Consider the following 24,615-nt stretch of genomic DNA (forward strand, 5'->3'; position numbering starts at 1 on the left):
CCATCTGCCCGCCCCTGAGTTACATCCTTTTCTAATAAATTGGTGATCTCGTAGACAAAACCCCAAAACCTACAGGGAGGAAGCACTATCTTGCTCGTGCTGGTCATTTTTTAAAAATTAACATATGTGATATTAGTTTCATGTGAACAACATAATGATCTAATATTTATCCATCATCATACATAGTTACAGGATTTTTCTCTCTCTCTCTCTCTTTTTTTTTTTTTTTGTCATGCGATCTTTTAAGATTTACTCTCTTGGCAACTTGCAAATACACAATATGATATTTCTGGTATTTCTGAAGGGGCCAGTGAGGCTGGTCTGGGTGTGTTGGGGGGAATCCCCTGGAAATTTGAACTGTTACTGCCAAGATGATGAATTCTCCTGGAATGACAATGACAGTAAGAACAAGCAAAATACGACATAGTAATTTCTTTCTCCTTGCTCATACCTTGCAATCTCTCTCCAGTGCCACTGGTACCAGAGCTGAACATCGAGACACCTAGCAAAGGAAAAATGTACGTAGTAGAGTCTTAGCGAAAGCAGAATATCTAAGGATGGTTTGCAGCTTAATTATCAGCATCATTTTCTTTTTGTTTTTCATACTAAAATAATTTTATTGTTTTAAAAATTTCTCTCCATGCTGACATACATTAATGGTTGAAATAATATGCAATCTACTAAATTTGAAATGTAATACTTATACTACATAATTCTAGAAGTTATCTATGTGTGGAAATGATGTATGTGTAAGAATTTTATTAAACACATCATTAGTTAAATAAGATCTAAACAATAAAGAGAGAAATCAAAATGACTTTAGAGAGAAAAGCAGAGTCAGATGTTCTTTTGGTCTTGTGGGTGTCCAGGGCCCAGCTGCTGTGAGGTTGCCATGGTCAAACCTGAACATGACTCCAGGACTTGAAGCTCAACAAAGTTTTCGTGATTGACTATAACCTGGTTGTTGAAAGGATGAAATGATGCCATGTATACTGAATACCTAGAATCATGCCTGGTCCATCATAAGTGTTCAATAATCCTTAACACTTTTGGGGGATTCGGGTAACTTAGTTGGTTGAGGTTCTGACTTGTGATTTCAGCTCAGGTGGAGATCTCATGGGGCCTGGGATCGAGCCTCAAGTCAGGCTCGGTGCTCAGCGGGGAGTCGGCCTGGGACTTTCTCCTTCTGCACCTCACCCCACTCATGTATACTCTCTTTTTTTCTCTCTCTCTCAAATAAATAATTCTAAAAAAAAAAAAAATCCTTATCACTTTTTTATATCAATTGAGATAAATACATAGAGTTTTTTCCCCCTCCTTCATTCTGATGATGTGATGTATTAATTTTTAAATGTTGAACCATCCTTGTATTCCAAGAATAAATCCCTGTTTGTAATAGCATATAATAACATATAATTCTTTTAATATGCTATTGAATTTGGTTTGTTAGGCTTTTTTAAATTGCTATTTATCATACATACAGAGTTTGAAATTTTTGGAATGAGAGGCTAAATCAAGGTGACCTTGAAAATTTACTAGAGTATTTCCTGAATTGTCTGCTCTGAAAGTCATTCCAGTTTTGCGTTTATGGGGTATTTTCATAAATGTGATCTCTCAGCTCAGCTCTCTGAGTGTTCCCAGTCATTCTCTCAACTGCAAGAGGATGTAGCTAAAGACATATGAGAAACATAAACTGAGTAGATTGAGAAGAATTTTGAGAGCCTAGCTTTGTCTAAATTCCAGGGTCTATTTCAGCGGTTAGCTCAGGGATTAAGAGCATGAAAAGAATGTCAGGCTAGCTGAGCAAAATTTTGTGTGTGTTATTCTTTTTTCTTTTTAATCTTTATTTATTTTTATTTTTTTATAAACATATACTGTATTTTTATCCCCATGGGTACAGGTCTGCGAATCACCAGGTTTACACACTTCACAGCACTCACCATAGCACATACCCTCCCCAATGTCCATAACCCCACCCCCCTCTTCCAACCCTCCTCCCCCCAGCAACCCTAGGTTGTTTTGCGAGATTAAGAGTCACTTATGGTTTGTCTAGCTGAGCAAAATTTTAATGATTAAAGAGAAAAGCTGGCTTCCCTAGATCTTTGGTCTAGCTCAGTGGGGAAAAGGGCAGACCACTCCTACTACAGCACCACTCCACACTGGCTGCTTGGGGACACATTTGGGAAGATACCCAAGAGGGTCACCTGCTTGCTTTCCCATCTTGAAATGAAGTTAGAGACTACAGGCCTTATCTTATAGCGGGGGGGAGGCATTTTTGGTGGGGAACAAAGTCCCCACCAAAATTCTCCCCCAACAAAGTCTCCCAGGAGCACTTGCAGTAAGGTTTACAAAGATTCTGATGAGAAAAGCCACTTGGGGCTCTTAGATGTCCTTGGAAATTTTGGTTCTGCTGGTCTGAGTAAGGAACTCAGATTTTGCCCTTTAAACAAGTAGCCCTGATGATCTTTATCATTGGGAAAGTTTGGGAAGCCCTGCCTAGGGCAAGAGGGAAACTGTTTTCCTGGACCTTCTGCTCAACATTGGCAAAGAAAGATAATATAATATTTAACCACCGAAGAAAGACATCTGTTTGGTTAAGACCTGTGCAGGAAAGGAAAAAAGGGCTACAGTTACTATTCTGCAGAAGAAGGAATGCATGGGGCTGCTTTGCAATTCTGTAGTTATGAATGCCAGATAATGTCATTGAAGGTGAAGCTTTCTTCCCTCAGTTAGCTTGGGTTTGGTTGCAAAAACACATCAGCCTTGAAAACATAGCTGCTGACTTCACCTTGGAGACCGAGGGCTGTGCTGCCCCCATGGAGGGAGGGTGTGAAACAAGTGTCCCCTAGACGCCAGCTCATACCTGATGCTTTTTTGACCTTTGCCAGTGATGTGGTTAGTTTCCTAGGGTGTCCTTCCTCACCCAAAGCTGGAGCTTTTCCCCACATCTGAAAGCAAAAGGCACATGGGCTGGTCAGAAGACAGCTGTGCCTCAGAGCTCAGTGAGAGGCGTGGGAAGTTAAGTGTCATCCCAGCTCAAGATCCTGATGTGGGAAGGATGCACACAGAGTCATGAAATGCGTGTCTATTTACTTGCATGAGCTGACTCAGCAGGAAAAGTGGATGAGATGTCTGAGCATGTAATGGGTACATCAAGGGCCCCAGGCCCACCAGAGGCCCTGGAGGTAGTTTGGCCATCTCTATAGTCCTGGTTTTGGTAAAGGCCTTGGAAGAGTGCTTTTTAGCATCTAGGAAAGCACCTCCCAGCATATGAGTACAGGCTCAAGTAGCTTTTGAATGAGTGAATGAATGTGAATGAGAGAGAGCTTGTCACTGAATCGTAAAAGAGAAACCTCCAATTGTTGACAGTGTATGAGAAAACTTCAAGCTTCATTTCTCAGACCTTTATTCTTTGAAACAAAGTTCAGGCTTCTGCGTGTTATACTCTGTTAACCACAAAGGCCCAAAGTTCTTCCATAACTGATCGGAGCCTGGGATTGCTCTTCTCAGCTCTTAGGAGCCCTCACATTCCCTTTCCCCTCCAGGAAGCGGGGTGATCACGGGCAGACGATGGAGCAAGGCAGCAGTCGCTTGGAGGACTTCCCTCTCAATGTGTTTTCCGTCACTCCCTACACACCCAGCACCGCTGACATCCAGGTGTCCGATGACGACAAGGCGGGGGCCACCTTGCTCTTCTCAGGCATCTTCTTGGGACTGGTGGGGATCACGTTCACCGTCATGGGCTGGATCAAATACCAAGGTGTCTCCCACTTTGAATGGACCCAGCTCCTTGGACCTATCCTGTTGTCAGTCGGGGTGACATTCATCCTGATTGCCGTGTGCAAGTTCAAAATGCTCTCCTGCCAGGCATGCAAGGAAAGTGAGGAAAGGATCCTGGACTCGGAGCAGACAGCAGGAGGACAATCATTTGTTTTCACTGGTATCAACCAACCCATCACCTTCCATGGGGCCACTGTGGTACAGTATATCCCTCCTCCTTATGGTTCTCAAGAACCCCTGGGGATGAACACCACCTACCTGCAGCCAGTGGTGAACCCCTGTGGTCTCATACCACCTGGAGGGGTGGTGACTGCCACGCCAAGCCCTCCTCAGTACTACACCATCTATCCTTCAGAGAACGCTGCTTTTGTTGGTGACCCAGAATACCCTTCCTTTGTGGCCGGTGGAAATGACAGGTATGTTGTGTGGAGTGGGGATACACCTCTTCCAACTGTCACAGTTGTGGCCCATGGCTTTGTTGGTGTGTAAGGTAAGGGCTGGGAGAAGGCAAGCTTCTGTGTGGTGTGTTGCCAAAATGGTGGCGCTGGTTCCAAGAGAGGCGGTGTGGACTGTAATGGGTCTGTGTTTTCCGCTCCCATTTCAGATCCAGCCCTGATGCTGACCAGCTAGAAGAGACACAGCTGGGAGATGAGGTGTCTGCCTGCTTCTCTCCTCCCCCTTATGAGGAAATATACTCCCTCCCTCACTAGACTATGATGCCAAAGGAACAGCATTCAAGTCATTGTTGCTGACAAATGAGGTGTCAGGTGTTGTGGCAGCGCAACCAGCCTGACAGATACCAATCGAGGGGGGGTGGAGTGGGAGTGGGGCAGGAGGGGAAACAGGAAGGAAAACATCTGAGATGGGTAAAAATTAGGTGGGGGTGGAGGAAATTTCCTCCTGGTACAGCTGGATATTCCCTGCATATGGACATGAGCAGAAATTTCACTTGGTCCACAACCCACCCCTTTTCTACAGGAAGGCCCTGGTGTCTCAATTTTAATTCCAACAGCCAAAGGGAAAATCACTGCTATTGTGACACTGGGAGTTTCCAGGGCAGTGAGAAGGGGGGTGGGCAGGGAGCAGGGAAGAGAAAATAGGCTTCACTGGAGATTTTCTAGCACCTGTTCTCAGCCCCCCAAGAGGGTTTGCAGATTCCCAAACAACATGGTTGCCATCCGGTGTCCCTTGAGGACTCTGGGTATCTTAAAGGCTGCAAAATTTTTTTAGTGGAATAAAATAAAATAATATCTCCATTTAAAAAAGGGATTAGATAGGGGCACCTGGGTGGCTCAGTGGGTTAAGCCTCTGCCTTCGGCTCAGGTCATGATCCCAAGGTCCTGAGATCAAGCCCTACATCAGGCTCTCTGCTCAGCAAGAAGCCTGCTTCCTCCTCTCTTTCTCTGCCTGCCTCTCTGCCTACTTGTGATCTGTCAAATAAATAAATAAAAATTTAAAAAAAAAATAAAAAGGGATTAGATAGCTGGCTACAAAATAAACTAAAAACCATACAAAATAAATATGATGGGACAGCGGTGTCAATAAATCCTTAAGTTATCACTGGGTCACAGTGACTCTTTGGCAAGGCTAAAACCTGGTTTGCCCACCAGGCTGGGATCTGTGTTGGAAAAGAGCTAATTGGGCCCAGTGACCAACAGAACATGGGGACCTCTCTAAGCACCTGTCTATGAGTTCTGCTGAATTAGACAAAATAGAGCCTCATGTCAGTACCTGGAAAATCATGAATCATGGAAACAACCCTTATGGTCAAGACAAGCTTGCCTTCTTTATAAAAGAAGTTGGTGCTCTTAATCTTCCTGAATCTGAACTATATAATAAACAACCACAAGAGATCAAAGATTTAAGAAGAGACAGTTACAACTGTCGGGTTTTAAAAGAAAATATTTTCTTTATTTTCCTGTCACTTGAGATAAGGGACACTCATCCCAAAGGAAGATAGGATTTAGCAATACCTTAAAATTTTGGTACTATGTGTATATAAGGAGTGATTTTAATAAATTTTTATCAAAAACATCTAGTTTTCCAAAGATATGATTAAAATATACTTGATACATTATTGTTGTGATTTGTATTTTATCTTAGGAATAGAACCTTTCTATATGAGAATTCATTTTGATGTGTGATGATAGAAGGGGATGGAAAAAGAGGATTCCGTTTACAGAAGCAATATTCACGAAATGCTGGATTCCTAGCTGAGGGCCATTGGTTCTGGGGAGGAAGTGTGGGGACAGGGACACAGCCATGCATCACCAGCAGCATACCCACTGGCCATGATACCCTGCATGCCTGCCTCCCTGACCCCCTTTCCCTGCTCATCCTCACTCAGCCCACAGCTTTAGATCCTGGATTTGGGTTATAATGAGCATCAAGGAAAGCTCAAACAGTAAAAAGATGTGTCCACATGTGGCAGTTGGGCAGGCAGGACTGACGATTTCTCCTAGGCATTCTGGAAGTCCCACATGCAGGGAAGTGGCCTTGGGGAGTCTTTATCTCCAGGCAGAATGATTCAGCACCAACTGTTCCTAAGAGAGAAAAAGGGCTAACATAGAGATAACTGATGCCTCCCAAATGGACTCAGAGCTTCAGGAGCTCAGGGTGGGGGGCAGGCCTGCAATGGTCGGGGGCAGAAGTGGAGGGATGAGAATGTGTTCATTCATTCAACATTTATTGAGTATCTCCTCTGTGGCCAAACATGGGCAATCAAGTGGAGATATAGAAGTGAAACACTCAACCACCAGAGAGCACAGCTTCTGCTCTGCCCGTATAGATCTTCTTGTCTGGAGGGCAGGGGGTGGAGAGATCTGACCAGTTACTCTCCAACATCCAAAAAGGGTCCTGTAGCTTCAAGTGGGATTTGGACTCTTCAGGAGGGTCATGGGGGCCTGCTTGAGGAAATGTAGTCAAGGCCCTTGACTTGCATAACCCCAGGGAGCGCTGTTCACGCTGGATAGCCATGCGACTGGTGTATCTTGACGTCTGAGGACTGTGCTGGGAGCTGCAGGAACAGCGGCTGATACCCAGTCAAAGAGAAGGAGGAAGATGGCTGGCAACCCCTCTGGTGTCAGGGGGCATCTTGCAGGCTGTGGAAACTGACAGTCCCACTGCAGCCGCACTCAAACAGAGATGCCTTCTGCTACCCGACAATCCACCCCCTTGCTCTCTGGCTTCTGGACAACACGCTCTCTGTCTTTATTTGGGGTGGCGGGCACCAGCATGATGGTAAGCTCACTGCATGGCTTTTGGATCCCAACCCCAGGTCCTTCCTTGGTCTCTCTGACCAGCAAGGACATATTCCTGACAGGTTTCCAGTTTGTCTGCCAGAAGTCTGCCTTTTAGCATTCTTTCTTGCAGTATAGAGGACTGCATCCCTGGGACAGTGGGTTAAAGTCTGTCTGGTCCTGGCTATGTTATCCACCCTGAGATTATCAGTGGGGGAAGTGGCCCAGGTTTCGGGCACATGCTCAAAGGTTCAGTGCCCAGGCCGGAACCCAAGGGGTCAGCCTCGTTGAACCTTTTAGGTTGTGTCTGGAGAGCAAATGGAAAGCTACTGAACAGCCTAAATGGGAAGGGAGCTGTGATCTGAACACTTGCTGGTTTGGCCAAGACCCAGAGTCATCTGGGGGTAATAGTGACCTTGCTGGCAAAGCTCAGACCCAAGAGACCAGGGCACCAGGGAACACCCTTCCCCACCCTTGCCTTTAGTGGAGCACATGTTCTGGCTATTTATATAGAATTCAGAAGAAAACTAAAAGGTCTTGTTAATCAAAAGAGACAGGCTCCTTAAGAATGAAATATTGTCTGGAAACATCTTCTAGGAGCCGACTAGGGCTGGGTCTTTTGGCTGGAGAGATGGATGATAGCTGACCATCCTGACAGGGTAGGACAGGAATTATTGAGGCCTGTGAGGTGAGGCCCAGCCACCAAGGGGAAGATACTTTTGCAAAGCTCTTAGGATGTCTTCTTTCTGCCCTTGGGCCCACAGAAGGACAGATCCCCTGTGCAGTGTGGGTCTGGGTTCACTCCCTCCTTCAGAACTCTGGGAGGTGTCTAGCACAGGTGGGGCACTCCCCAGACACCTCAGTCCTTCTTCCTTTGCTCCCCTATGCCAGGCATGAATCTCAGCTTCACTTGCCCTCAGTGGCTCTCGACTACAAAATCTGCCCTTTCAGAGCTCTCCCCACTTATTTGGCAGAGGGTGGGGGTACAGTATAAAAATAAAACCTCTTGTTTGTGAAGAACTGGCTGTGGGTATCTGTTTTCAGCTTCCGACCTCTGGGGTGCCTCACTGGTTTTGTTGACTGTTGGATCCCTGGAGCAGAGCTGGCTGAAGCCCCATGTCCCCCTGGTGGCTGGTGTTGCTCCCCCAAAACAGAAGATCCTCATAGGAACCGAGGTGTAGACTTCTTACCGACAAAGAGAGTTTCCTGCCTGGTTCTCAGTAGTGGCTGTCCTTGTCAAGGTCACCAGGGCGCTATCTGCAACTCATACCATTTGGCCCCAAGCAGGCTCCTCCACACAGCCAGCACCTGGCTCCTGTCGAACAACAAATGTGAAATAAAGAAATTATCTATCAAATAGATAATTCAGGAGCACTCTAGAGCAATTAGCTGTTCTGGTGTTTTCCTCATTATGAAAATTTTCAAACAAATACAAGAGTAGAGAAAACAGTGCATCAAACCCTTTGTGGCCACCACCAACCTCAACTCATGGCCCATCCTATTTCATTTAGACCCCATCCACAATCCCCCAACTGCACTTTTATTTTTTTCCAGGGTTTTTCATCTTTTTATTTTATTTTTTTAAGATTTTATTTATTTATTTGACAGACAGAGATTACAAGTAGGCAGAGAGGCAGGCAGAGAGAGAGGAGGAAGCAGGCTCCCCACTGAGCAGAGAGCCCAACGTGGGGGGAGATCTCAGGACCCTGGAATCATGACCTGAGCCGAAGACAGAGGCTTAACCCACTGAGCCACCCAGGCACCCTATTTTATTTTTTTAAACAGTTTCCTTTTTCTTTTTTTGAATGGAGGTATAATTGATGTCCAACATTTTGTTAGTTTCAGTAGTACCACATAATGATTGATATTTGTAGCACCCAACTGGATTTTTAAAAAGGTAATCATGTCATCCTAAAATATTTCATTGTATATCTTTAAAAGGTAAAGCTAACAGGGTAACGGGTAGTAAGGAGGGCATGTGTGGTGATGAGCACTGGAGTTATACGCAACTAATGAACCATCGAGCACTACATCAGAAACTAATTATGTACTATACGCTGGCTAACCAGACATAATTAAAAAAGAAAGAAAGAAAAAAGGTAAAGGCTCAAAAAAATCACACCATTATTATGTCTAAAAAATTTACACTTAATGTCATCAAATATCTAGTTAGTGTTTAACTTATCCCACTTTACTCTATTTTATTTTTAGCTCTTCATTTTGCTCGAATCAGGGTCAAATGAGATTAGCTTTTGTTAAATGCATCCTAAATTTCTAGTTATGCTATACCATCTTTTGGGAGGCAGACAGTTGGCAAATTATTCATGGTAGCCTATTCGTATTTATTAAATTTCACTTTCCAGACAAAAATGTTTTTCAGGATTCTTCACTTTGTTTCTCCTCCTCTGTCAGTTCCCTGAAACTCTAGGACTTCTCTGGAATTAGAAACTTGTTTTTCCTGATTTTAGCACATTACTAGGAATGATCCTAAACATGGGCCTAGAAGAAATAAATACATGAAAACAAAAAGAGATCTTCAAGTGAATGTTTAATTGAGAAATATCTGTTGCAGAATAGTGTCAAGTGTATCTCAAAACTCTGACAACCTTTAGCATTTCTGACTTGGTAGGAGAAAAAAGTTCTTACCTCTAGAAATCATAAAAACTCCTTTGAACATTTCAGAAGTGAGAACAGAGTCTCTGAAGAATTAGGCAGGGGCTCTGGGTGGCTCAGTTGGTTAAGCCTCCAACTCCTGATTTTGGTTCAGGTCGTGAGCTCAGGGTCCTGGGATGGAGCCCCACGTTGGGCTCCACTCTCAGCAGGAAGTCTTCTTAGGGTTCTCTCTCTCTCTCCCTCTGCCCCTCCCCTTGCTTGCTCTCTCTCTCTCTCTAAAATAAGTAACTACAGCTTTACAATAAATAAGTAAGTAAATGATGGGTAAATGAACATTAAAATATTACCTGGTACAATCGAATTCACAGAGGTTGATTGGAGACCTCTCACCAATGAGTTCCCTATTCTCCTCAAACTGAAAATGAATGTATTTTCTTTTTCTTTTTTTTTTTTTAAGATTTTGTTTATTTATTTGACAGACAGAGATCACAAGTAGGCAGAGAGGCAGGCAGACAGAGAGGAGGAAGCAGGCTCCCCGCCAAGCAGAAAGCCCGATGCGGGGCTTGATCCCAGAACTCTGGGATCATGACCTGAGCTGAAGGCAGAGGCTTTAACCCACTGAGCCATCCAGGCACCCCTAAAAATGAATGTATTTTCTGGACATGCCTACAACTTCTCCTTTGAAGGTGGTTAGTATAAATGTGTGTGTGCGTATGTGTTCACTTATACTCTCTTATAGAATGTGATTTATGGATTTCTTGCCCATTTACTACCTGTAAATCATCAAGAGTTTTATGTCCCAAGCAGTCAGCAGTTGGTTATAAAATCAACAGAGAGCTGTACTAAATAAACCTTTCCTGGATTGCTCTTAAGAATTGATGACAAATCAGAAAGTGAAGACAACTCCATGGGAATGATTCTCACCTGCCTCTGGGATACCTCAAAGGTCTCAGATACAGGAATTTTATTTGTCGTGAGCTTTTAAGAAGATTAATAACCAGATGAACTGGGAAGGAAATCAGTTTTCTAGGTGCCAGAAGATTTCTCTGAAAGAAAGAATTTGTCCTCTAGCACAAAACTTACACTTGTGTAAATCATAGACACAACTATGTGTGCTGGGGTCTGATGATACACAAGGGACTGAAAATGAAGCTTATATAAGAAGTCAGTGATCTTCCTGTTAGAATCCTCACATTTATTAGCTTAAAGAAATAAATTTTAAAAAGGAATGTGTGTGTGTACACTTTTTTAATATATATGTTTCTCGATAAATATATAAGAACTGAGAATGGTCATTTCTGATGCTAGCGTGGGAGACTCATTTTTCACTTTAGTCCATGCTAATTAATGAATTTTTTTACCATGTTCATTTACAACCTGTTCAAAAAATTATTTTTAGAATAGAGGAAGAAGAGGGGTGCCTGGGTGGCTCAGTCGTTAAGCGGCTGCCTTCAGCTTGGGTCATGATCCTGGAGTCCTGGGACTGAGCTCTGCATTGGGCTCTCTACTCAGTGGGAAGCCTGCTTCTCCCTCTCCCACTCCCCTTGCTTGTGTTCCCTCTCTCGCTGTTTCTCTGTCAAATAAATAAATAAAATCTTAATTTAAAAAAAAAAGAAGGAATAGAAAAAGAAGAGAAGGAGATGATCTCTCTCCATGTGTTTTTACTGTTAACATCATCTTCTTCAGTCCCGAGGTTGTCATCTTCTTCATTGTCACCGCTGCTTATATATCCCACAGATAAACACACAAGACACAAAGATGCAAATTCAGTGTGTATACAGATGTGTGGACACAAGTACCTTGTAATATGAACCACACTTTTACATGGACACACACACATAAGGGCTCCGGGGACAGAACCGAGTATTCACTGTCCATCACTCACCATGTGTGTGAAAGAGTTTTCACACATCCATGTTGTCACTGAAGTCCTCTGTGGGCTCCTGTTCAATGTTAGGTAAACACAGACCAATGTCAACATAGCCTCAGCACAGAGTCATGAGTCAGATTCCACAGGTTCTTTCTTTGATCATTTTCTCAACTCAGCCTCCACGGTCACACCTTGAAAACCTGCTCACCCCAGCAGCCATTCATTTACCTTTGTACCTTCGGAGGTGAAATAGAGAGCAACCTAAGTTACCTGACTCCTCATTGGAAGGAGCTACAGGACTAACAGTGCACCATTTTTCTCCTCTTTCCTCTCTGGATGTGCCTGCAAGGACATCAGCGCCTGCAGCAGCCACCCTCAGCCCTTTCCCTCCCGGTCCCTGCCTCCCCGCTCCCCAGCTTCCTTCTGGGCCTCTGAGGCTGGCCTGATCCCACTTCAGCCAGGAAGGATGCTCTGATCCCTCAACAGTCTGAACAGGAGCCAGGAAAACATGTTTGGAATTTTTCAGAGGGCAAATAGACTATGAAGGGAAAACAAAAGCTCTCTCTGCAAAGCTCCAAAGAGAACAGGTTTAGACTAGGGTGTGTCTGCATCTCATGTGGCCCCTCGGAGGCCACAGGTACTCACCCTTGGGGGTCACCTTTCTGGTCCAGGTGCTCCGCTGACGCCCAGACGGACCTCCCAGCTTCCTCTGTGGTTCTCAAAGGCCTATGGCAGGAGGCACCCCATGGCTACTTAGACTTGTGTATTCAGCTGACATCTTTTCAAACCTGAACAAAGTGAGTCTGTCACTTCAAGAGAAGCAACTGACAGCATTTGTGGCCCACAGTAACATTCAACCTTTCAAGGGAAAATGAGAATTTCTCAAAAACTTCTATCGTCATGAGCTTGACAACTTCTTAAAAATGTGATTTTTAAAAAATATATAACAAGATGCGCCAACATTCAAAAGGACCGTATAACACAGTGAACAAATATTTTCCACATGAGTACTAGATGATGTTTCAAAATCATGCCCCTGTACAACATGCGTTCAACATGCTAGATGGACCAATGGGTTTTCATGTACTAGAGTACTAAATATTCATTGATATGATTTCAGATTCCACACTGCAACTAGCCTTTAAGAAACTTCCATGTGAGTTTTGATGTAGTATCGAAGAATAATACCTACGATTATCTGAAAATCTTTAAAAAAACTTCTGTATTTTCCAACTTATACATCTGTGTGAAACCAGATTCTCTTCATATAATTCAACCAAAACAACGCATTGCAACAGATTCAATGGGGAAGCAGATATGAGAATCTGGCTGTGTTCTTGGATATTTTTCAAAAAATTAAAAATTAGAAAGAAATACCACTCTTCTAACCTTTTTTTCCATATAGGAAATAATATGGTATTTAATATGTAAAGGGTATATAATTGTAATTTTTATTTGTTTTTTCCTTTCTCTATTTTTTTAAAGTTACTTTGTTTATTTAAGTCATCTCCACACACAACATAGGGCTTGAACTCACAATTCTAAGATGAAGCAAGAGTTGCATGCTCTTCCAACTGAGCCAGCCAGGTGCCCCTGAAATTTTTATTTTATTTTATTTTTTAAAAGATTTTACTTATTTATTTGAGAGAGACAGAGAAGGAGCAGGGGGCGGGGCACAGGGAGAGGGAGAAGCAGACTCCCTGCTGGGATCATGACCTGAGTCAAAGGCAGACACTTAACCAACTGAGCCATCCAAGGCGCCCCTGTAATTTTTATTTTTATGTTTTAACTTTTTTGAAGATCTTAGTGCTTTCTAAAATTTTTTCAGCATTATTGAGGTATAACAGACAAGTAAAATGGTAAGATTTTAAACTGTACAATGTGATGCTTAATATAAATAATGTAATTTTTTTAATGCTTAAACAAATAAATATTTAATCTTTTTGGGGTTTTAATTTCTAATATGGTAAGTACTAATAGATGTCCCATAAACAAAAATTCTTTGGTTCCTCAATATATTTCAAGGGTATAAGTGATTTCCAAGAGACAAACTGTTGAGAACAGCTGGTCTATATGATTAGGGACAGATAAGAAGCAAGGGCAATGATACTACCTAAAATACCACGTTTTCTAGCCTCCTTTGCCGCTAAGTTTGAGCATGTAATGAAGTTCTGTCCAACAGGATGTAAGCAGAAATTTGGGGACGAGACTTCCAGAAAGACTCCCTGGAAAATAGATAGCTAGGGGAATTCCTTTTTTAACTTCTTGCTTTTCCTCATTCTGAAAGACTACAACTTGTATATAGTCACAGAACACCTAGAAGCCAGCTCAGAGAGCAAGGCGACCCTAAGAATAGAAGCTACTTATAAAGATGGAGCAGAAAGACAGAAAATGTTGAGTCCTCAATGACTGTGATGCTGGTTGTATACTCTAAGACTTCTTTTAAACGGAAGAGAAGAAAAGTTTTGAATCTTGTTTAAGCCACCATTATTTTGACTTTTCTGTTACATGTAGGGAAAGCAAATTATTTCTTTAAGTGTGAGAGTGTGCTAAGATTAGCCACAAAGGGCCCATCTTTATATGGATTATATAACTATTTATGTGTTTTTAAGACTGGGTTTCACTCCCATGCCAACCACTGTATCAAGGTATGATATTGAGAAAACATTTCTCAGGGTTAGCATTACAGGCACTCAGAAATTCATTCAAGTCTTTATCAGCAAACATTCAGGAGGCTCATGCTATTGGCAGACAGAGAGCCAAGCACTGGGTCTATGTACACTCAGAGCCCTCGGGGTCCATGGAGGGAGCCGCCTCACCCCAGGAACTAACACGGCCCTCACGGCTCTGCTGTGGGCCCCACAGTGAGATAACCAACTATTCTCAGTGTAGAGAGAGAAGTGGACAGCTTGTCCCTTAATTGGTATTTCTGGGGCAGGCCTTAAAATTCTCTTGAGCAAATTTCATTGTCACCCACACTCACTGAACCAGAATGGCCCAAATAAACAAAGAGGCTTGCCCTCCCCTCTCCTTAACGCTGATAGGTTGACAGATCGCATTCCCATGACCAGCCATGTCAGTTACTGCGGGCCGTCTCATGCTACACCATCACTCCAGTAACCAGCCTGATCTGAACGTACAGCTGCAGAAGGTCAACAAACCTTGTCCATGGGATCACCTGTTGCTAAAATCTTTTAAGCAAATGTAACTTCTTGTGGAACCCTAGAGCAGTCTCCTCCCTCCTGTTCTACAGTCTATAACCATTTTCTGGGAGCATCACAAGTGAGGACGGGATGAAGGAGAAATGTACAAAGGACTTGCTCATGAAGGTTGGCGCATTCCAGAAGGGGGGGCATCTCCAGAGTAACCAGGTTTCCCTCAGACTCCTTGGGTTCGTGGTGGACTCAGGCTAGACCTGACCACTGCACAGCCTGTTAGGGACCAGACATGGTGACACTGTTGATCAAGAACTATAACGTCTGCAGAGTTGTGATTAGTAAGACATGCTGCCCTGACAGGGAAAGCAGGGTCAAATACAATCCTGGGTGTGATGCCACTTATTAGCTAGGTGACTTCAGGCAAGTTGCTTCACCTTGCTGAGTGCAAGAAATAGTTACATATGGTTCCTCAAATAATGCTGTTCACTCTAGAATTGGGGGTATAGGCCAAAATATGCTAACATCATTAGAGAAATTATTTTTCCATTAATTTTACGCTATCATGATCCATCAGTTGGAATTTGATTTGTTTTCATGTCACTAAAAACCCCGAATAACAGCAACTCAAACAGGAGAAGTTTATTTCTCTCTTCCATATAAAAGCCCAGATGTAGATAGGACAGGGCTTATCCCTACCATTGGTGGTTCGGATGCCGATCTTCCCACTGTTTTTATTCGTTACCTTGCTTTCTTCTTCAAAGTCATCTCATGGTCCCAAGTGACTGTGGAAGCTTGGCATTATGTCCCCATTATAGAAGGCAGAAGGAAAAGAAAAGAAAAAGAAATGAAAAAAGGACAAACCTCACATCTGATTAGATTCTCCTAAAGAAAGCCTTCCCTGGAAGCTCCATGTTCTACTTCCACTTCTGCCTCACCAACCAGTTTGGTCCTGTGGCTTCACCAAGCTCAAGGCATTCTGGGAAACAGGGTTGTTTTTGTTCCTGCTGTTCTATTGCAAAGGGAAGAGAGTAGAATGGATGCTGGGTAGCAGCTAGCGGCCTCTTCCATACTTGGTCCTTCCTCTCTCACTCAGGCTAGATTCAACTATCCACTCAAGAATGTGGAACTTTGCAGAAAATATTTGTTTTGAATCCCTCTGCTGAACCAAAAATACTAACTTTGAAATGCCAAATCTAAATACACATGCCAGATGTAAGGTTTTAGCCCAAGAAGCTTGCCTTGTAATTTTAGAACAACAGATGCACTCATCAGCGGGAAGCATCAATGAGTTACAGAGCATCTAACTCATAAAACAGGCAAGGTTTGGACTGTACCAGGACACCAAGAACTTGCTGTGTCACATACTTGTCTCATTTCTCTAGGTTTTTGTGGGATTTTCCATGTCCTCCATCTTCACATGTGAAGGACATTAGTTGTTAGGGAAACAGTGACATTAAATTCACATGGCAGGATTTAATGATACTGACATATTCAAAACAAAGTACATTCATTCCAGAAGCTGGGATTTAATGATTTGAATTGCTCAGAGTTTAACTGGTTCTCTGAGTTCAGGGTGGGGAGAGAGGGGGGAGAATATAGGAAGCCAGACACCTTTGGGAGCTGCCATAACTTCTTTGGGGCATCAGAGCTATATTTAGTGCAATTAAGTTTCTAATTCAGTAAAAACTACTACAGTTCCCTTGTGGTCTGACAGAGTAAAATGCAGCTGCTAACCGTGGCTGATTTATAACCTAGGCATCAGGGGAAACAAGCCAGATTCTTCTGAGGGCCTAAATCACTCAGCCAGGAGATCAAAACAGCATGCTTCCCCTGGGTAGAGTGACAGACCGGCAGCTTCCAAAACCCAGCTTGACAAACTCCCCATTTTCAGCAGGATTAGACCCCTGCCTCTCCTTCATCCTTCAGAAGGATGCAGGAAGTATAAGAGAGCCTTCAAAGGCTCAGAGGTCAGTACCTACACTCTCTTCAACCTCAGGGAAACTGACTCAAGAGGCAGAGAAGTATGTATTTAATCTGTGATCTCCCCTACTAGCAAGTTCAGGTAATTGAAGATGACATATGTGTATGGGCAGGGCCAATTTGACAGGCTAAGACATTGTATACCACACATCCCCCAGTGGACACCATTCACAGCATAGTCTAATTCAGTGGTTCTCAAACATGGCCACATATTAGAGCTACCTGAACAGCTTGAAAAATCCCAGAGCCAACACTGCATCTCAGACCAATTAAATCAGAATCTCTAGAGGAGGGAACAAGATGTCAACAATATTTAAAGTCACCCAAGTGATTCCAATGTGCAACCAAGTTTAAGAAAACCAATGGTCTGACTCACGTATACTTTGATGTGAATGGTGTCCCCTGCAGCTATACTGGGGATAACCTGCCCAGACTTATGCCATAGCCTTGAGTGTGTGTGTTGAGGCCCCTTCCCTATCAGACCCAGATACCATTAGAAACAGAGGACTGGTTTTCTATGAGCCTCTACACAGAGCTTTTTTGTTTATGTTGTCTGAGAATCTTTTTCTTTTCATTTTCCTCTTTGACTTTTCAATTCCTACGCAAAGACTTAGAGGCTAGAGTCTGTGGGTGAAATCAGCCCTGGGGATGTAGCCTCCTCCTTGGGAACCTCTTTCTAGAGCTGGGGCCTTAGGTCAGACGGCCCCACTGACCCCTCTCTGCCACCCAAAGGCCCCATGTCTGGCACAAGGGAAACACTCAGCAGTGCTTCAGAGAACATGTGTATAGGGGAATAATGCGGGGACAAACCACGCGAGAAGGTAGCTCTGGGCGCTGAGAAGTAGAGTATGTCCCAACAGATGAAGTGTTAAATAGCTGTAAATCTGGCTGAGCCCTCTCCGGGCCTCCATCTCCATTCGGCCTTGTGAAAGGGGACTCCTACACTGTCCTGCTGGATCAGCAGGCACTCTGGGACCTTGGTGGCCCTCGAACTCACCCACAGTCACCAGGTCTTGGGACCGCATGCAAAGAGCAGAACAGTCAAGGGCTGACTCCCATAGTCCCAGGATTTGGCTTCTTACTGGCTGAGTAACTTTGAGTATTTCTATGAAAATTGCCATACTTCTGTCCCCTTTATCGGTTGAGTGGAACCTCTTGTGTTGCTTAGCATGTGCCTGGAGCCACCATAGGAGCTTTGTAAAGTAAGGCAATGGTATTCTCTCACAGGCTCCAGTCCAAGATTTCATTGCCTTCAACCAGGGAAAACCAGCGGAGGGAACCTGGTCACACCCACCCCCGGTTGGGGGCCATGTCTCCAGACCATGGGGTGTGTTTCATGGATCTAGTGATAACCAAACTCTTTGAGTAGAATACAGTAAACTCTGAGGTCCTGGCTCCATCTTTTTCTTTAAGGACATGGAGTAGTGTTTTTAAAAGTAGGTTCTGGAGTCAGAATGACTTCATTGTCTCATTTCATCACTCTGTTAAGACCTTTGGTGAGTTCTTGCCTTCCCTTAGTCTCGGTTTCCATATCTGTGAGATGGAAGCAACACTAGAATTCAGGTCAAATACACGGCTTATTGAGAGAACCAAAGGATATAATGTCTGGAACATAATTAGCACCTGATAAAAATGACTGATTTACTGGGAAATCTTATTTGCAACCCCTGCCCCTATGAGCTAGGCCTATGGCCCTCTTCTGGCCCCATGGCTTCTCACAGCAGTTCATGCCCACCTCAGGCCTGCTTGGCTTCAAGTACTCCCAGAGAGCTCCATTATCCAGGAGTTCTCCTTCCAAAGGGTCCGCACCTGATAGAAATTCCTCACGTAGAAGAGAGTTCTGGCTTCCTAGGACAATCATCACTCAAGAAAATCTTCCCACAGTGGATCACTTATGTCCACAGGCCCCCATTAAATCACCTCTCCGTTCCTATTGCTCCTGTTGGCAGACCAAGTCCTGTTTCAACAGGGCTGATAGCTTTATTCCAAGATGCCCATGCCTTTGAAAATGGACACTTTCCCCCAAGTGTGCTAGCCCACAGCCTGCCCGCCTGCTCCCTGCAAACACGGGGGCAGGAGTGCCTGCCCAAACTGGCAACTGCTAAGTCTAATAATAACTTGCACCCTGTGTGATGAACTATTTTGTGTTTCTTCATGGTCAGAGTTCCACCCACATCAACTTGACATCACTGTTTCCATAGTAAATAATAATCTTCAAATGGAATACAGTGGGAGCTGAAAGCCCCACAAAATGCAGCCAAATGAGACAAACATGTTCCTTCCACAATGGATACAATGACGTGGTAGTGCCACAAGCCTATGTATTTATGTTCCATATGACTTCCATATCTCAACCCCTGGTTCTTCCATTCAACCAGGAATGGGAGGACTTGCAACTATGAAAACAATACACCACAACCTCACAGACCCTCTGGGAGCATATATTTATGTAGAGAGACATGACTCATCCGTTAACTGCTAAGACTTATTCTTGCGATCCCATATCCGGAGCATGTGTTAATCCTCAATGTTTCAAAGGAGGTATTTGGACTTGAGTTCTCTGAAGCATTTAAAGCAGACCCTGGGGTCCTGCTTTCATTCACTCACCGTCTAGAGCCCTTGCTTAGCTGGGGATAAGTTCTTTTCACAGCTTGGTGTTGAATGCAAGCTCCTTAAGGGCAGGGCCCAGTCTTGTAACAGATGCCTCGATTTCCCAGAACCCAGCACACAGAAGAAGTGTTTAAATTTACTTATGGACAGGACAGAGTGCTGTCCAAGGGAAAAGAGAACCCTTTGACAGGTAACATCTGAATATATTTAAGGGCACTTTTGTTTCTGGATATTGTATAAAGACATTAACTCACCCTTACCTTCTTGTCTCATGGTGTGGTCCATGGATTGGCAGCATGACATTACCTTGAGGTTGTTAGAAATGGAGACTCTTAGGCCCAGACCTCCTGAGTCAGAACCCTCATTTATTTATTTATTTATTTATTTATTTATTTGGTCAGAGAGAGTGAGCACAGGCAGACAGAGTGGCAGGCAGAGGCAGAGGCAGAGGGAGAAGCAGGCTTCCTGCTGAGCAATGAGCCCGATGCGGGACTCAATCCCAGGACGCTGGGATCATGACCTAAGCCGAAGGCAGCCGCTTAACCAACTGAGCCACCCAGGCATCCCCAGAACGCTCATTTAAACAAGATCTTCTGATCATTCACATACATATTCAATTTTGAGAAGCCCTTGTGGGTCTACACCACCTTCATGGTGATGGTTGAGAGGGCTGTTCATGTAAGGGTCTGGGTATGTGGAAGGCAGGTGAGAGAGAAGCTAATAATAACATTTATTGAGTTCAAAAAGAGCCTCAGAGGTAGGTACTATCATCATTCTATTTCACCAGCTAGCAAGATGTGGAGACAGAATCAAACCTATAGAGTGCATGTTCATAAACCATTATGTTATATTCACTAGGAATTAAAGAAATCTTCTTATTCCAGTAATACCTTAGATGAATTCCAGCTTACAGTCAGGTAGTAGCTTCCTACGTGAAGCATTACTATATTGATAGGACTTAGGGTAGCCTGTATTCCATACCTTACACGAGTAACAAATGCTTATTGTAGAAGAATTAGAAAATACAGATAAGCAAAAAGAAGTAAAACCTACCCAATAATGACAGCATAGTTAAGATTTTAATAAATAATCTTCCATATGTCATTATTTTATTATTTATGACTACCTATATGCAGATGTATATATTCATACTTTTTAAAAGATTTATGTATTTATTTGAGAGAGAAAGAGAGAACAGCAGGGGAAGGGCCAGAGGGAGACAGAGACAAGCAAACTCCCCACTGAACAAGGAGCTCAATGTGGGGCTCGATCCTAGAACCCTGAGATCATGACCCAAGCTGAAATTGAACTGGATGCTTAACTGACTGCACCCCCCAGGCGCCCCTATTCATACATGTTTTTAACAAAAAAGGAATCATGGTATCCATACTAATTTGTGACTTTCTCTATTTTACAATACCTTTAGTGGGCACCTGGGTGGCTCAGCTGGTTAAACATCTGCTTTCGGCTCAAGTCATGATCCCAGATCATGGGATCAGCCTGCATCAGGTTCCCTGCTCAGTGGGGAGCCTGCTTCTCCCTCTGCCTGCAGCAACCCCTGCTTGTGCGATCACTCACTGTGTCTCTGTGAAATAAATAAATACAATCTTTTAAAAAATAAAGAATATAAAATACCTTTAGAAGTTTAGGTCTCTCCATCTCTCATAGTCTCCCCTTCTCTGCACATGTTTTTAATTCCCACCCCTTACTGTTGCTCCTTCTTGAAGGATTAGCTCAAGACTCACTCCCTCCATGAAGCCTCCCCTGACCACCTAGAACCATGGGCGGCAGTGACGCTTAGCTGATGCTGCCAGCCTGGTCACTTCTGCCTGTGTGTAAGTGTAACCCTCATTCCCAAGAGTCTGAACAATATTCACAGGACACTGACCTCCAGCTTCTGCTCATGGAAATGCTGCAGCCGCAACAAGTTCCTTCCTACAGGCTCAAGGGCTCTCTTGAATGTCTCACACAACTGTCCCAACTGTCCTCTTTTGTAATCCAGTGTGTCTGTCTTCCCCATGCTGGCTGCCCCTGCTCCCTGCATTAACTGGTTCACTGAGTTCACCTACCCTCCCCGGCCACAGTGGGCAGTCAGCTCCTGGCTGGATTGGATTAGAATTAACAAACCATATTGCCAATATTGTTTTTGACCTACCTCCCTGGCATTTACAGAGGTTCACCCACACACTCCTATTCTTACACTGAATGTGACCACCTCTGTTGAGCTCTGACAGCTGTTTCAAGTACCTAGGGCAGACTCTTCCCACCTGCCTTATATTCCACCCTTAGGGCACAAAGCAGAGCAAGGCTCATCTTGGCTTCCAAGTTTCTGGGGGACCAGATCTTTCACTGAACCTGATCTTTTTTTCAGGCGACAGTACCTTCTGCTGTAGAGGCTGCCTCAGGGCCTTTGGGTGAGCTGCACTGGGCAATGCTCAGAACGGTCCCAAGTCACTCACTGCAAACCTATTAGCCTGGCCTGGCTTGGGCATCACGAGGGTGGAGCCTGTCCACGGTCAATGTCTGAGAGGTGCAGGGTGCCCTGCTTCCCTGCCTGCTAGGCATCACCATCTCCCCCATGAGGCTCAACCCTGTGGTCTCTCTCTTGTCCAAACACCCAGGAGAGATCCTGGATGTCAGCTTGCACCTTTGCTCTGGGATCCTTATTGTAATTAGCCTCCTCTTTCTCCCCACCCACTGGGTAAGCGACCTTGAGATCCCACTGACCAGCTCAGCCTGTCTTTGAATTCTAGCTCCAACACTTGCGAGCTTGCGTCAGTTTCTCTGGCCTCTCAGTGTCTTGTTTCTCTTATCTGTTGAAAGGAGGTAATAAGAGCGCCTGCTTCGCTGGGCAGTTCTGAGAGTTAAACAGAATCACCCATGAGAGAGGCTTAGAGCTGCACCCAGAACATGGTGAGCACCTGAACCTAGCACTCAGTCTGTGCCTGATACACTGCGGTGGGTGGTTAAGGCTACCTTTGGGAACTGGAGGCAGCTGTCCTGTGCTAATTACAGAGAACGTGCCCTGCAGTGAGGGAGAGTGAACACGTGGAGGCAGGTGGGAGTCTGCATCCCAGGGGTGCTGCACCCCGGGCTCCTGACCCCTGGTCACACCTGACACACCAGACCTCTCATCTCCAGGGGATATTTTTGTCCAGTACCAACAAACACCTAACCACCTGCAGGGGGCTTCTGGGAGCTTCCAACTAGAGCAGTGCGAATTTTGGAACCTTGGAAAAAAGCATCCTCTTTCCATAAAGCAGTCATTTAAGCCCCCAAGAACCTGGAAACCAAGTGAAAAACATCATAAACATCATGATCTGACAGCTTCAAAAGTAGATTATTCAGTTCCAAATATATACAAAGACTCTAGATTGATGTATAACTTCTGAAGTTCTGTGCAAATTTCAGGCCTAAAAACAAGTGGGGTCTCTGCAGGGAGAAATGCCCCAAACCGTCAGCATTCCTGGGAGCTGTCAGCGCTGGGTGAGCACTCATTCCTGGGAGCAGACCGGGGCTCTGGAGACGCATATGTCAGGGCTCACCGGCACTTTCGAGACTTCAACACCGAAACCCACAAGAAAACACCTCCCCGCTTCCACCCCCAGCAGCTTTGCTTTCATCGTGACCACCCCTTTCTGTGTACCACCATGGTTTTCATATTTAGTGTCATCATGACACATATTCCCTTTATATTTAACCCTGTTTTCATGGGAGAGATGTATCTAGGCAACCCCACAGTGGCTTTGGTCAGTAGTTAGCATTCTCATAACTGCTCCTGTTCTCAGTGAGGATTTCTCCTAAATATAGAAAACTTTCGGAATGTCTGCCCTATCGGCATACAGCAGACATGCATTTTCACAGGACCCGCTATGTAATTTGCATGACTGCAAAATGGAAGTGTGGGGCTCCTTCTTCAAAAATTTACCAAGAGTTTTAAGATGGTGATGGCAGAGCATTAAACCAAGGGCAGGGCTCTGGGTGACCGTATGGGTTGCATACCAGTATCATCAGCCCGGCATTTGAGGCCACAATAGCCAATTCAAGGAATGACACTTTCCTTTATTTCTCCAAAACAAAATTTAGCATCCCAAAGATTAGGGTGTTCCCTCCCCCAATCCTGGGAACCTACTAGAAATGTGGGCTTATGTCGTGCTACCCAATGGCAGGGGTGGGAAGGGAGGCCATGTCCTTGGGCCCCGGTGGTTTCCCTCTTTACTGTTGCTCCTTCGGCTACATGAAGCCACGGCTGACCCCAGCTCCTCACCACAGGTCTTCCAGGCATGCCTGGCAGCTCAGAGAGGGACTTACGCAGACTTGGCAACCACTAGCTACCCTGATCTCTGCCTTCCTGTGTTCCTTGACCCTCCTACCCCTTGCAAGTCTGGGATTGGTTCAAACCCTTTCTCAGGATCTGGCTGCTTCCACCCAGCCAAGAAATGGCCCTTTGCCCTCTCCTCTGAGATGCTTCCAGATTAATGCCCCTCAGAGGGCCTTCAGGAATACACTGCTGCCGTCTTTTCTGAGGTAAGAAGAGGGAAAGCAGATGTTTACCTCAGTGAGGGAAGCTTTTTGTATTCTCTCCCCTGTGGGCTTCACCAAGGTTTTGGTGAGACGTGGGCCTCCCATCTTCTGGGTCTTCCAGTGTCTTTCACCCTTTGCATCTGTAAGGGACTGAGGAAGCCTCATGGGAGAGGAGGAGGGGTGAACAGGGGGAGTAGATGCAGTGCGATGAGGGGGGAGAACTTACTGAATTTTGAGTCTGTTGCTTCTGTTGCTATGACCTTAATTCCCCCATCTGTAGACTCGGTGGTAGCACCTGCCTCCCGGGATGGTTGGGATGAGGAAATCAGAGGGAACATGTACCAAGCCCTTTGCCACTATTAGCCCTCTCTCCTCACTTCCCCTCCCCTCATCTTCTAACTTCAAAGCCACTCCAAGCCAGAAGAAATCAAGGAGTTTTGCAGATTTGGACAACTATCTCAAGGTGTTCATAATTGACTGTTGAATAAAAAGGCAGGGAATAAACTAGCCTGCCAGATTCCATTTATGCAACTTTGCACACATATCCATTTGCACCAGAAATGTTTGGAAAGATATTCATCAAAATGGCAATAGTGGTTTTCTTTGAGTGCTAGGATATCAGGTGATTATTACCTTTTATGAACGCTTTTATGAACTGTTTTAATTTTTTGCAATGAATATGTCTTTTTAAAAAATCTTTAAAGTGTCATAACACGCAACTATGTACGATAAGAGTGGTTAGTTTAGAAGATTTCTAAAGGTGAATGCATAACATTGTCTGCATGAGGACCCAGGGCAAAGATTTGAGAGGAAAATGTAAGCTCTAAAAATAGCTGCCTTC

General features: G+C 44.4%; 1 protein-coding gene and 1 long non-coding RNA gene across 2 annotated transcripts; one reads left to right on the plus strand and one right to left on the minus strand.

Annotated features, from left to right (window-relative positions):
* The first annotated feature begins 3,461 nt into the window (after window positions 1–3,461).
* On the plus strand, window positions 3,462–5,855 carry TMEM174 (transmembrane protein 174). The gene is made up of 2 exons (XM_059418049.1): window positions 3,462–4,196; window positions 4,385–5,855. Exons 1-2 carry the CDS (start codon window positions 3,571–3,573, stop codon window positions 4,488–4,490), a joined length of 732 nt encoding a protein of 243 aa, XP_059274032.1. The 5' UTR covers window positions 3,462–3,570; the 3' UTR covers window positions 4,491–5,855.
* Window positions 5,856–6,346: 491 nt separating this feature from the next.
* Window positions 6,347–12,281, minus strand: LOC132028722 (uncharacterized). The gene is made up of 3 exons (XR_009407504.1): window positions 12,148–12,281; window positions 11,518–11,575; window positions 6,347–8,334 (listed from the first exon to the last, which is right to left on the minus strand). It is a non-coding gene; the product is annotated as an uncharacterized LOC132028722 (long non-coding RNA).
* Window positions 12,282–24,615: the final 12,334 nt, after the last annotated feature.

Source organism: Mustela nigripes, chromosome 12 (assembly GCF_022355385.1).
Source record: "Mustela nigripes isolate SB6536 chromosome 12, MUSNIG.SB6536, whole genome shotgun sequence".
Classification (NCBI taxonomy): Eukaryota; Metazoa; Chordata; class Mammalia; order Carnivora; family Mustelidae; genus Mustela; species Mustela nigripes.